General features: G+C 43.5%; 1 protein-coding gene across 2 annotated transcripts in view; it reads left to right on the top strand.

Moving 5' to 3' along the window:
- LOC137260170 (aminopeptidase N-like) overlaps positions 1-10,685 on the top strand; it is a 49,380-nt gene extending 38,695 nt beyond the window's left edge. For both annotated transcript variants that reach the window (XM_067797864.1, XM_067797865.1), the window contains exons 18-21: positions 125-292; positions 2,978-3,118; positions 3,643-3,724; positions 5,520-10,685. In XM_067797864.1, the coding sequence (XP_067653965.1) occupies positions 125-292; positions 2,978-3,118; positions 3,643-3,724; positions 5,520-5,675 (547 nt within the window). In that variant the 3' untranslated portion in view covers positions 5,676-10,685. The remainder of the gene's footprint in view (positions 1-124; positions 293-2,977; positions 3,119-3,642; positions 3,725-5,519) is intronic.
- Positions 10,686-12,196: the final 1,511 nt, after the last annotated feature.

Genomic DNA, 12,196 nt, shown 5'->3' with positions numbered 1-12,196 from the left:
CATCATGTCACGAGGGGTCAGACAGATGTGGCAAGAGATAGTCAGGAATATTCAGGTAGGAGACGCTGACATGTTCCTGTCCTACTTCCCCTGTGTATCAACTACTGATCATTCTTCTCCCCAGCATCGACCCCGGACTAAAGAGCACCGTCTACTGTACCGCCATCAAGTACGGCGGTGTGGCAGAGTGGGACTTCGCCTTCAAGCAATACAAGACGGCGACAGTGGCGGCGGAATCTGCACGGCTTTTATCGTCCATGGGATGTTCACGGGAACCCTGGATTCTTAGTCGGTAGGACTGACTGTGATGTAGAACTGTTGCAGCGTGTTTAGCCTGACCTTAATCAGTAGGACAGCTTGACCTTAGTCGGTAGGACTGACTGTGATGTAGATCTGTCACAGCGTGTTTAGCCTGACCTTAATCAGTAGGACAGCTTGACCTTAGTCGGTAGGACAACTTGACCTTAGTCGGTAGGACTGACTGTGATGTAGAACTGTTACAGCGTGTTCAGTCTGACCTCAATCGGTAGGACAGCTTGACCTTAGTCGGTAGGACAGTTTGACCTTAGTCGGTAGGACTGACTGTGATGTAGAACTGTTACAGCGTGTTCAGTCTGACCTTAATCGGTAGGACAGCTTGACCTTAGTCGGTAGGACAGCTTGACCTTAGTCGGTAGGACTGACTGTGATGTAGAACTGTTACAGTGTGTTTAGCCTGACCTTAATCGGTAGGACAGCTTGACCTTAGTCGGTAGGACAACTTGACCTTAGTCGGAAGGACAGCTTGACCTTAGTAGGTAGGACTGACTGTGATGTAGATCTGTTACAGCGTGTTCAGTATGACCTGAGCTACTCTACATATACATAACCCCCTGTTGGTCAAATGGCACTAATGGAAGGTCGAGTTAACTTCATTAAACAAGGGAGCATAGAATCCTGTGTTCGTGTGAAACATGCACACGCGGATTCGTTAAAAGAATTACCCCAGAAAACAACACTTCTAAAACAGAACTAATCATTTCATGTTTCATTTGAATTGTTTATACAGTCTATCTATTTTGGATTGCTAACTTTACACCTGTTTAAACGTACAGACGTCAGTTACTTTCTTAATCTAAGATACACGGTTAATGCACTTCCTGCTACCCCGATACATCACAGCTATATGCAGTCACGTCCATTAGAAATATAGAGGACGCAGCACAACAGTGTGACGCCCAAATATGCCATTCACGTGTGACCCTCGATAGTGCCACACTCACCATACGAACACATCCACTTCTGGCCATCCGATGTGTAACATACACCATGCTAACGACATTCTCCTGTGGCCCTCCATATGCCACACCCACTATACCATTCTCTTGTGCCCCTCCATATGCCACAGCCACTATACCATTCTCTTGTGCCCCTACATAGTGCCACACCCACTATACCATTCTCTTGTGGCCCTCCATATGCCACACCCACTATACCATCCTCTTGTGTCCCTCCATATGCCACACCCACTATTCCATTCACTGGTGGCCCTCCATAGTGCCACACCCACTATACCATTCTCTTGTGCCCCTCCATATGCCACACCCACTATACCATTCGCTTCTGCCCCTCCATATGCCACACCCACTATACCATTCGCTTCTGCCCCTCCATAGTGCCAAACCCACTATACCATTCGCTTCTGCCCCTCCATAGTGCCAAACCCACAATACCATTCTCTTGTGGCCCTCCATATGCCACACCCACTATGCCATCCTCTTGTGCCCCTCCATATGCCACACCCACTATACCATTCACTGGTGGCCCTCCATAGTGCCACACCCACTATACCATTCTCTTGTGCCCCTCCATAGTGCCACACCCACTATACCATTCGCTTCAGCCCCTCCATATGCCACACCCACTATACCATTCGCTTCTGCCCCTCCATAGTGCCAAACCCACTATACCATTCGCTTCTGTCCCTCCATAGTGCCAAACCCACTATACCATTCTCTTGTGGCCCTCCATATGCCACACCCACTATACCATCCTCTTGTGCCCCTCCATATGCCACACCCACTATACCATTCACTGGTGGCCCTCCATAGTGCCACACCCACTATACCATTCTCTTGTGCCCCTCCATATGACACACCCACTATACCATTCACTGGTGGCCCTCCATATGCTACACCCACTATACCATTCTCTTGTGCCCCTCCATATGACACACCCACTATACCATTCACCATTCACCGGTGGCCCTCCATATGCCACACCCACTATACCATTCACTATTCACTGGTGGCCTTCCATATGCCACACCCACTATACCATTCATTGGTTGCCCTCCATATGCAACACCCACTATACCATTCACTGGCTGCCCTCCATATGCCACACCCACTATACAATTCACTGGCTGCCCTCCATATGCCACACCCACTATACCATTCACCATTCACTGGTGGCCCTCCATATGCCACACCCACTATACCATTTACCATTCACTGGTGGCCCTCCATATGCCACACCCACTATACCATTCACTGGTGGCCCTCCATATGCCACACCCACTATACCATTCACTGGTGGCCCTCCATATGCCGCACCCACTATACCATTCACCATTCACTGGTGGCCCTCCATATGCCACACCCACTATACCATTCACCATTCACTGGTGGCCCTCCATATGCCGCACCCACTATACCATTCACTGGTGACCCTCCATATGCCACACCCACCACACTATCGCATTCGCTTGTGGCCCTCCATATGCCACACCCACTATACCATTCTCTTGTGCCCCTCCATAGTGCCACACCCACCACACTATCGCATTCGCTTGTGGTCCTCCATAGTGCCACACCCACCAATATAACCACACCCACCACAGTGCCACACCCACTATACTGAAGCACAATGCCACATCCCACACCCACCATAGGTTCATGCTACACCATGACAGCATCATATCTGATCATGTTTGCAGATTCTTGCACAGAGCTTTGATGCCAGAGGAAATCCGGAAACAGGACGCCCTGGACGTGCTGGTGTATGTGTCCCGGAACTCCATAGGGCAGGGTCTCGCATGGGACTTCTTCAGGAACAGCTGGGACACCATCAGGAACGAGTAAGTTCGACATCAGTTGACTGAGTGTACTGGATCCTCGACAGTTTTGCACTGGACAAAACACAACCATCCCCTTTAAATACCATCTATCCTCTAAAAAGCGCCAGGACTACGGAGTCCGGGACCTCTTTTATAAATGTATTCTCCCTTGATCCAAAATAGATTTGTTAAGGAATGATCCCTTACGTCATAACTTCCGGTCCTCCCCGTAGCACGGGTTGATGGATGTTATGTAATCGTTGCATTTGGGACACGTATTTTGAGTTCGGATTCCTACAGGTGCGTCATATCTCTGTCCACGAAGCGCAATAAGCGTTGTCTCAAATAAGCGCTTGACTCTAAGGCGACGGGTTTTGGAGCAACGAAAAAATAAGCGCCTTAGTACTTAATAGAGGAAATACGGTCCCCCGAGTGTACCTGGTACAATGTGTTAAGACCATTTCTGATCTTCCCGTCGTGACAAAGCTGGAATATGGCATAACTCAAACTTGTCACCGTTAATTAAAGTGTTTCGTCTTTTGCAGGTACGGCACCGCATTCTTCGCCTTCACTCGTCTGATTGGGGGAGTCACAGAATCGTTTAACACACCCTTCCAGCTGAAAGAGGTTTGAAAACTTAGCATGGATTCCACTTGATTTATGATAAATGTTTATGCTCCGCGTGTTTGAGCTCAGTCAATGGTTCAAAAATGTTTTTAAAAGCCACTTGCCACAGGGCATGACTAAGTCCTAACTTGTCTTGTCCTGATTAATTTTCCACTTGCCCTGAATTCTATTACATATTCATGATGATATAAATATGAAAGAATAAATGAGAATGGTATTTGATGTCGATATTTAGTGGACTATCTATTGAGAAGTGATAAACTGTAAAGAAAAATGACTCTACTTTATTATCATTGAGATATTTGATAGCTACATTTTGAGCAGATATGAAATAAATCCAAGTTTGCTTGCAGTTTGCAACCGTAAGCAGAAATTATCTAGTAGACTACGGCAAGTCAGATAACATTGTGTGATTGCCCGAAATGAAAACTGACTTGTCCCGGGTGTCGGGTGATGGATTCTTTTTAACCCCTGGCCGAATGTAAATTCAGCTATAGCACATATCCTCCTCGGCCAAGGGAAACGCCACCTAAGACAACCCAGATGTTCCCATGGGGAAATCGCTTCACTTGAAACATTCGGACATGGTAAACAGGCCGTTATGTGCAGCGGTAACATTTTCTAAAATATTCATTTCTTCGCAGATGTCTGAAACAAATCTGAAACAAATCTGAAACAAATATGAAACATATGTTAATAGTAACATATGAAAACAATGTCCGATTGCAAAGGTCAAGATTTGTAATTTAAAAATGATTCTTCAAACAGGGATTCGAACCCATGTGTTTCAACCTACTCAAACTCCGCTGCTGATCATGATAACAAATTAAAACATTTTGAAGTTGAACTTCATCTTCCAATGGGAACACCTGTTATAACTGAAAGAAAGTCTAGCAAAATTCATGTATTATGTTTTATGCACAGAGAAACTCCATAAATATAATGAATTCATAATGATGACACATTTATTATTAATCATTTTTAATGTCTACACATTTCGCATATTGCCTCAATGAATCATATTTCACATACACAAATCCTAAACTCGTGAGGTTAGAATTGGTCCTCAGCAACCAATGCTTGTTGTAAGGGGCGACTAACAGGGTTAAGTGTTTTGGTTTTTTTATGTCTTGAATGTTCGGTCAAGACTGTTATTTTACAGGCGTCGCCATATAGGTGGAATATTGCTGAGTGCGGCGTAAAGATAAAGTCACTCACTCACACAAATCCTGTGTGCGACCCAGTGCATGTTGTCGCAACTTGAACGTTTCTGTTGAATGCTACAACAAATTAGTAACAAGAAAATACACGATTACAAAACTAAAACCGACAAAGGTTATACAACCATATAGGGTGGCGGACTACGGACTTCGATTCCCCACAATATGTTACGCCCATTTCTGGTTTCCCTGCCGTGATATAGCGGGGATATTGGGTGTGATATAGCGGCGTAAAACAATAATCACTCTCTATAACGCCGGCGGTAAATAATGGTCTACCTGGGGTAGAATAGGCTTTCAGCAACCCATGCTTGCCATAAAAGGCGACTATGTTTGTCGTAAGAGGCGACTAACGGGATCGGGTGGTCTTGGCTCGCTGACTTGGTTGACACGTGTCATCGGCTCTCAATGGCACAGGTCGATGCTCATGCTGTTGACCACTGGATTATCTGACCCAGAGTCGATTATTTACAGACCACCGTCATATAGCTGGAATATTGCTGAGTGCGGCGTAAAACTATACTCACTCACTCACGTTCACGTGAAACTCCTGAAAAAGTAAATTGTTGTTGCAGCTTCAGATGTTCGTGGACACGCATCCTGACCAGGGTTCCGGCAAGCGTGCCTTTGACCAGGCCATCGAGAAGACAAACGCCAACATCAAGTGGATGGAAGCCAATCTGATGAGCGTCCAGATGTGGCTAAAAGACCAGGGGCTGTACAAGGAATAGAGTAATGCTTATCTAGCATGGATTTCGAGACTTGGGATGGGGGTCTGTTTTCCGGACACCGGTGTAAATTCACATCTGAAATTACGATAATTTCGACTGGGAACAAATCTTCAAATATGTGCAAAATACGATGATTTATTTTTCATACTCTATCGCGCGTATGTATATAATTAGTCCCAGAAATAATATTCTAGCATGTCCACCAGGGAAGTGTATTTCATGTCAAACATTTTATACAACAACAATTATTGTGCATCTCTAGGGGGGCAATACAAATATTTTTTTTGCGACCATTTTATACATTTGTGTAGTTGCTGCGTCTCATTAAACCCTGAAGTTCAAGTAATTTCGTACACATGGAGTGTCCGCACAGCCTGGTTTTCTGGATTCGTTGCCCTACGCTTTACTGAGTCGCCAGCGCAGTATACCTGGAGAAGCAGACGAATGTCCCCAGCGCTTCATACAGACTCGTGTAGTAGCAGAGATCAAGCTATGAGTATAATTAGATGGAACGTGTGATGTACTCTTTTATAATATTCAAGGCATAGAGATATTCTCTTTGTCTATGAAACTATTTTGTAAAAAGTAGAAAACGTTTTTGCAACATTGATCATTTAGTATTTATACAAACTTTTGTTGTAAACATTTATCATATTTAATTCGTGTTTATGAAATACAATGGATATTCAAGAGCGCTCTTTAGATATTTAGATGAAATATTAGCCGAAACAGAATGGGTTTCAAATCTCTCACCTGTAGTATTATTGTATACGGTATATTTGTATTTCGTTATGTTTTGTACGGAGCTGTAGTTTCTGTGTGGAAGATTTTGTTCAAAATATGTGCAACGTCACAAACGTCATTTACCATCAGAACAGCTGTGTGTCACATCGGAACATGCGTTGCTGACAGGTACTCGAGTGCATATGTGCTGCGCTTTTCCTGGCGTTATGCTCAGTTGCTGTCATCAGTGTATATGTGCTGCGCTTTTCCTGGCGTTATGCTCAGTTGCTGTCATCAGTGTATATGTGCTGCGCTTTTCCTGGCGTTATGCTCAGTTGCTGTCATCAGTGTATATGTGCTGCGCTTTTCCTGGCGTTATGCTCAGTTGCTGTCATCAGTGTATATGTGCTGCGCTTTTCCTGGCGTTATGCTCAGTTGCTGCCATCAGTGCATATGTGCTGCGCTTTTCCTGGCGTTATGCTCAGTTGCTGTCATCAGTGTATATGTGCTGCGCTTTTCCTGGCGTTATGCTCAGTTGCTGTCATCAGTGTATCTCCACACACAAAATACACATAAAAATGAATCCCAAAGCAGCCCCGAACACTTCATGATTTCACGGGGTACGAGACGCCATCCGGCTTGCCGGAATAAGATGAGTAGTTACGAATGGTACCACTCTCGTGGCCATGTCTACGACTGGGTCCTGTCTAATCCCAAACGGGCATGGAGATGAAAATAGTCTAGTACTATTATGAAGGAAAGATAAATCTGAATTTCCAAACACATCCCGTGGGAAAAACAGTAATGCGGTCATTCCCTTTGCGAATATGTTTCAGTGTTGAAAATTATTCATCCATTAGCACAAAGTTCATGTTTAAACTGTGCTTGGTATAGTTTAGCGAAGTGTCAAAGTTCAACGGTTCCGCCATTTATATGGTTCGAAATGCGTTTTACTACGCGCGATTTGATTGGTTTGCCACGACTTTTGGCATTAATGGCGAGCGAGATGGGTACGAGTCTTCTTGTAGGTCACGGAAAGAGACGAGTAGTTACGAATGGAGGGGTATAAGACACCATCCGGCTTGCCGGAATAACACGAGTAGTTACGAATGCAGCAATGTGTTGAGGAGACAGCTGCCCGACTGAATCTGAGCGCTGATTGGTCAGTGAGTTGCCTGGCCAGTCTCTCGCTGAATAATAGCCGTTGCGAGAGTTTCCGGGTGAAACGATATGGCTAACCGGTCAAAGAGTTTCATGGTCTCTCTCTCTCCGAATAACGTCCATTGCGAGAGATGTCATTTGCGCGTTGAAATCTGAGTTTTGATTTGTTAGAGACCTTGCTGGTTCCTCATTCGTCGAATAGCGATCTTCGCGAGAGCTGTCATTTGCCCGACGAAATCTGATTGGTCGAGAGCTGACTTTACAAAGTAGTATAGCTGTATTGTATATTCTATAAGATATAGCTCTATTTCATGTTTACAAATTCAATACTTACACACTTGAATAATGTAACATGTCTTCATATCATACAATACACATTATGTTTTCTCACATAAATGCCGAAATGCCGAACTATGGGAATTCGTCTAGAACTACGTGTTAGTTGTGTTTGGGGTGCTGCCTAACTACGGTACTCCTCATTATGGCCCAATACCCGTGCTTCAAACAGGTCAAATGTATCACTGACTGGTCCCTCGGCGTCAATTGGTACCCTCGATTCTTGTAAGAGTAGGGTTTGTATACCAGTTACTCCCTGTACAGCTGAACGAATCTTGTAGGAGTAGGGTTTATATACTAGTTACTTCCTGTACAGCTGAACGAATCTTGTAGGAGTAGGGTTTATATACTAGTTACTTCCTGTACAGCTGAACGAATCTTGTAGGGGTAGGGTTTATATACTAGTTACTTCCTGTACAGCTGAACGAATCTTGTAGGGGTAGGGTTTATATACTAGTTACTCCCTGTACAGCTGAACGAATCTTGTAGGAGTAGGGTTTATATACTAGTTACTTCCTGTACAGCTGAACGAATCTTGTAGGAGTAGGGTTTATATACTAGTTACTTCCTGTACAGCTGAACGAATCTTGTAGGAGTAGGGTTTATATACTAGTTACTTCCTGTACAGCTGAACGAATCTTGTAGGGGTAGGGTTTGTATACCAGTTACTCCCTGTACAGCTGAACGAATCTTGTAGGGGTAGGGTTTGTATACCAGTTACTCCCTGTACAGCTGAACGAATCTTGTAGGGGTAGGGTTTGTATACCAGTTACTCCCTGTACAGCTGAACGAATCTTGTAGGAGTAGGGTTTATATACCAGTTACTCCCTGTACAGCTGAACGAATCTTGTAGGGGTAGGGTTTGTATACCAGTTACTCCCTGTACAGCTGAACGAATCTAGTAGGAGTAGGGTTTATATACCAGTTACTCCCTGTACAGCTGAACGAATCTTGTAGGAGTAGGGTTTGTATACCAGTTACTCCCTGTACAGCTGAACGAATCTAGTAGGAGTAGGGTTTATATACCAGTTACTCCCTGTACAGCTGAACGAATCTAGTAGGAGTAGGGTTTATATACCAGTTACTCCCTGTACAGCTGAACGAATCTTGTAGGGGTAGGGTTTGTATACCAGTTACTCCCTGTACAGCTGAACGAATCTTGTAGGGGTAGGGTTTATATACCAGTTACTCCCTGTACAGCTGAACGAATCTTGTAGGGGTAGGGTTTGTATACCAGTTACTCCCTGTACAGCTGAACGAATCTAGTAGGAGTAGGGCTTATATACCAGTTACTTCCTGTACAGCTGAACGAATCTAGTAGGAGTAGGGTTTGTATACCAGTTACTCCCTGTACAGCTGAACGAATCTAGTAGGAGTAGGGTTTATATACCAGTTACTCCCTGTACAGCTGAACGAATCTAGTAGGAGTAGGGTTTATATACCAGTTCCTCCCTGTACAGCTGAACGAATCTAGTAGGAGTAGGGTTTATATACCAGTTCCTCCCTGTACAGCTGAACGAATCTAGTAGGAGTAGGGTTTATATACCAGTTACTCCCTGTACAGCTGAACGAATCTAGTAGGAGTAGGGTTTGTATACCAGTTACTCCCTGTACAGCTGAACGAATCTAGTAGGAGTAGGGTTTGTATACCAGTTACTCCCTGTACAGCTGAACGAATCTAGTAGAAGTAGGGTTTGTATACCAGTTACTCCCTGTACAGCTGAACGAATCTAGTAGGAGTAGGGTTTATATACCAGTTCCTCCCTGTACAGCTGAACGAATCTAGTAGGAGTAGGGTTTATATACCAGTTACTCCCTGTACAGCTGAACGAATCTAGTAGGAGTAGGGTTTGTATACCAGTTCCTCCCTGTACAGCTGAACGAATCTAGTAGGAGTAGGGTTTATATACCAGTTCCTCCCTGTACAGCTGAACGAATCTAGTAGGAGTAGGGTTTGTATACCAGTTCCTCCCTGTACAGCTGAACGAATCTAGTAGGAGTAGGGTTTATATACCAGTTACTCCCTGTACAGCTGAACGAATCTAGTAGGAGTAGGGTTTGTATACCAGTTCCTCCCTGTACAGCTGAACGAATCTAGTAGGAGTAGGGTTTATATACCAGTTACTCCCTGTACAGCTGAACGAATCTTGTAGGGGTAGGGTTTGTATACCAGTTACTCCCTGTACAGCTGAACGAATCTAGTAGGAGTAGGGTTTGTATACCAGTTCCTCCCTGTACAGCTGAACGAATCTTGTAGGAGTAGGGTTTATATACCAGTTACTCCCTGTACAGCTGAACGAATCTTGTAGGGGTAGGGTTTGTATACCAGTTACTCCCTGTACAGCTGAACGAATCTAGTAGGAGTAGGGTTTGTATACCAGTTCCTCCCTGTACAGCTGAACGAATCTAGTAGGAGTAGGGTTTATATACCAGTTACTCCCTGTACAGCTGAACGAATCTAGTAGGAGTAGGGTTTGTATACCAGTTACTCCCTAGCCGTAGATAACACTTAAGTTCCAGTTTTGTGTATTTCTGCCTCAAACATTCAAGGAAGTTGACAAACTGCTTCTGTTCGTTGCATAATTACAATCTGTTCTTTTTCATTCTTTCTCATTATACATACCCATGGAAACAAATAAGAAAATCACTTGTACTTACATGTGTTCCCTGACTCGTGAATCAAATGAAGGATATTTTGTAAGCTTAAGAATATCTATGCACAAGTGGATGAATATTTTGAAATAAAAGTATAAAAACCAGGAGAAAGATTGTCCTTGTGATGGAAAGTGATTCGGGGTTCAGTGTGTTATTTCTTCGTCAGGCAGTGGGGAGCGGTTTCAGTAAACTGTATTTCTTGGTTTCAGCATAATGTGATTGAGGGATTGATTGTTTTTGTGTTACTCCGGACTCGCATATAGCGACAGTCTGTAAATAGTCGAATCTGAGCCCACTTGCACAAAGCAATCTTAACGCAACAAGAAGACAAATTCGCCAATATCCCACGCAATGGCAAAATACTCTTCATGAATATGTGTACTAGTTATGATGATGTCAAATGTTTTGGTAAAGTGGAAGGGTCTATTGAAAATATATTATTCAGAATTCCAAGACAGCCAGAAGACACCAGTATACCACCAGACCAATAAAATATAGAAAGGTTTTACAGTTCTGCTCCGGAAAAGAACACTGCACCAGTATATCACCAGACCAATCTATGTGCCAAGTTTGGAGAAAAAATATTGAAAGTTTTCACAGTTCTGCTCCGGAAAAGAATACTGCCACCAAATTGAGTCAAAGTAAAAGATGTTGCCATGGAAACGCAGAAATATATTTCACCTATAACTCCAAAATTACCAAAAGGCAACGGTACACCGCCAGATCTATGTTTGGTTTAGAAATAGTGAACAGTTTTAAAGTTCTGAGGAAAAGAGCACACCAAAGAAATTTAGTCTAACTTGATGCCATGGAAACGCAAAAGAATATTCTACTCAGAATTGCAAAAGTACCAAAAGCACCAGCACACCACCAGATCTATCTATGTGCCAAGTTTGGTGAAGAAATAGAAAACGGTTGTGAAATACTGCTCCGGAAAAGACAATTGTGCACGGACGGACGAAGCGCATTTTAATACCCCCAAACGCGTTGTAGAGGTAATGGCCATCATCACCAAATGTTGGAGAATGGGAGCAAAAGTCACCACATTGGGGTGTGCCTCACATATCTGCCAAGTTTTGCTGAATGATATTTAAACGTTTCTGGAAAAGGAGCCCACTCCTTCATTTTGAGACTAGGTTCAAATCATTTCCATAGTAACCAAGAAAATTAAAATGACACAAATCTGTAAACAGCAAAAGGCACCACTACAGGATCTGTCTCATTTATCAGCCAAATTCTGTTGAAAGATATTAAGAAGTTTTCGAAACTTTCACGAAACACATCCCTCCATTTTGAGACTAAGTCCGAACCGTTTCCATGGAAAACGAGAAAATAATAAATCACTAAATCAAAAAAGCTTGTAAATTGCAACAGGCATTTTTGGTTCTGTTTGATATATCTTACAAGTTTTGCAGAGAAAATTACTTCCTCTCGAGAATAAGTCCGAATCGTTTCCATGGAAACCGGGAAAATGTAAACGCTAAAAATCTGTAAATAGCAAAAGGAACAACCGTAGCGTTAGTTTGTTATCTCTTCCAATTTTGGTCTAAAAATGCTAAACAGTTTTTGAGTTATGCTCCGGAAACAAAGTGATTACGGACGGACGGACAGACGAGGCGACGATTATCACCCTACATTACATGCCG

This window comes from Haliotis asinina, chromosome 13, assembly GCF_037392515.1.
Source record: "Haliotis asinina isolate JCU_RB_2024 chromosome 13, JCU_Hal_asi_v2, whole genome shotgun sequence".
NCBI classification, from domain to species: Eukaryota; Metazoa; Mollusca; class Gastropoda; order Lepetellida; family Haliotidae; genus Haliotis; species Haliotis asinina.
Note: the sequence above shows the minus strand (reverse complement) of the source record. Positions and strands in the feature narration are given on the sequence as shown.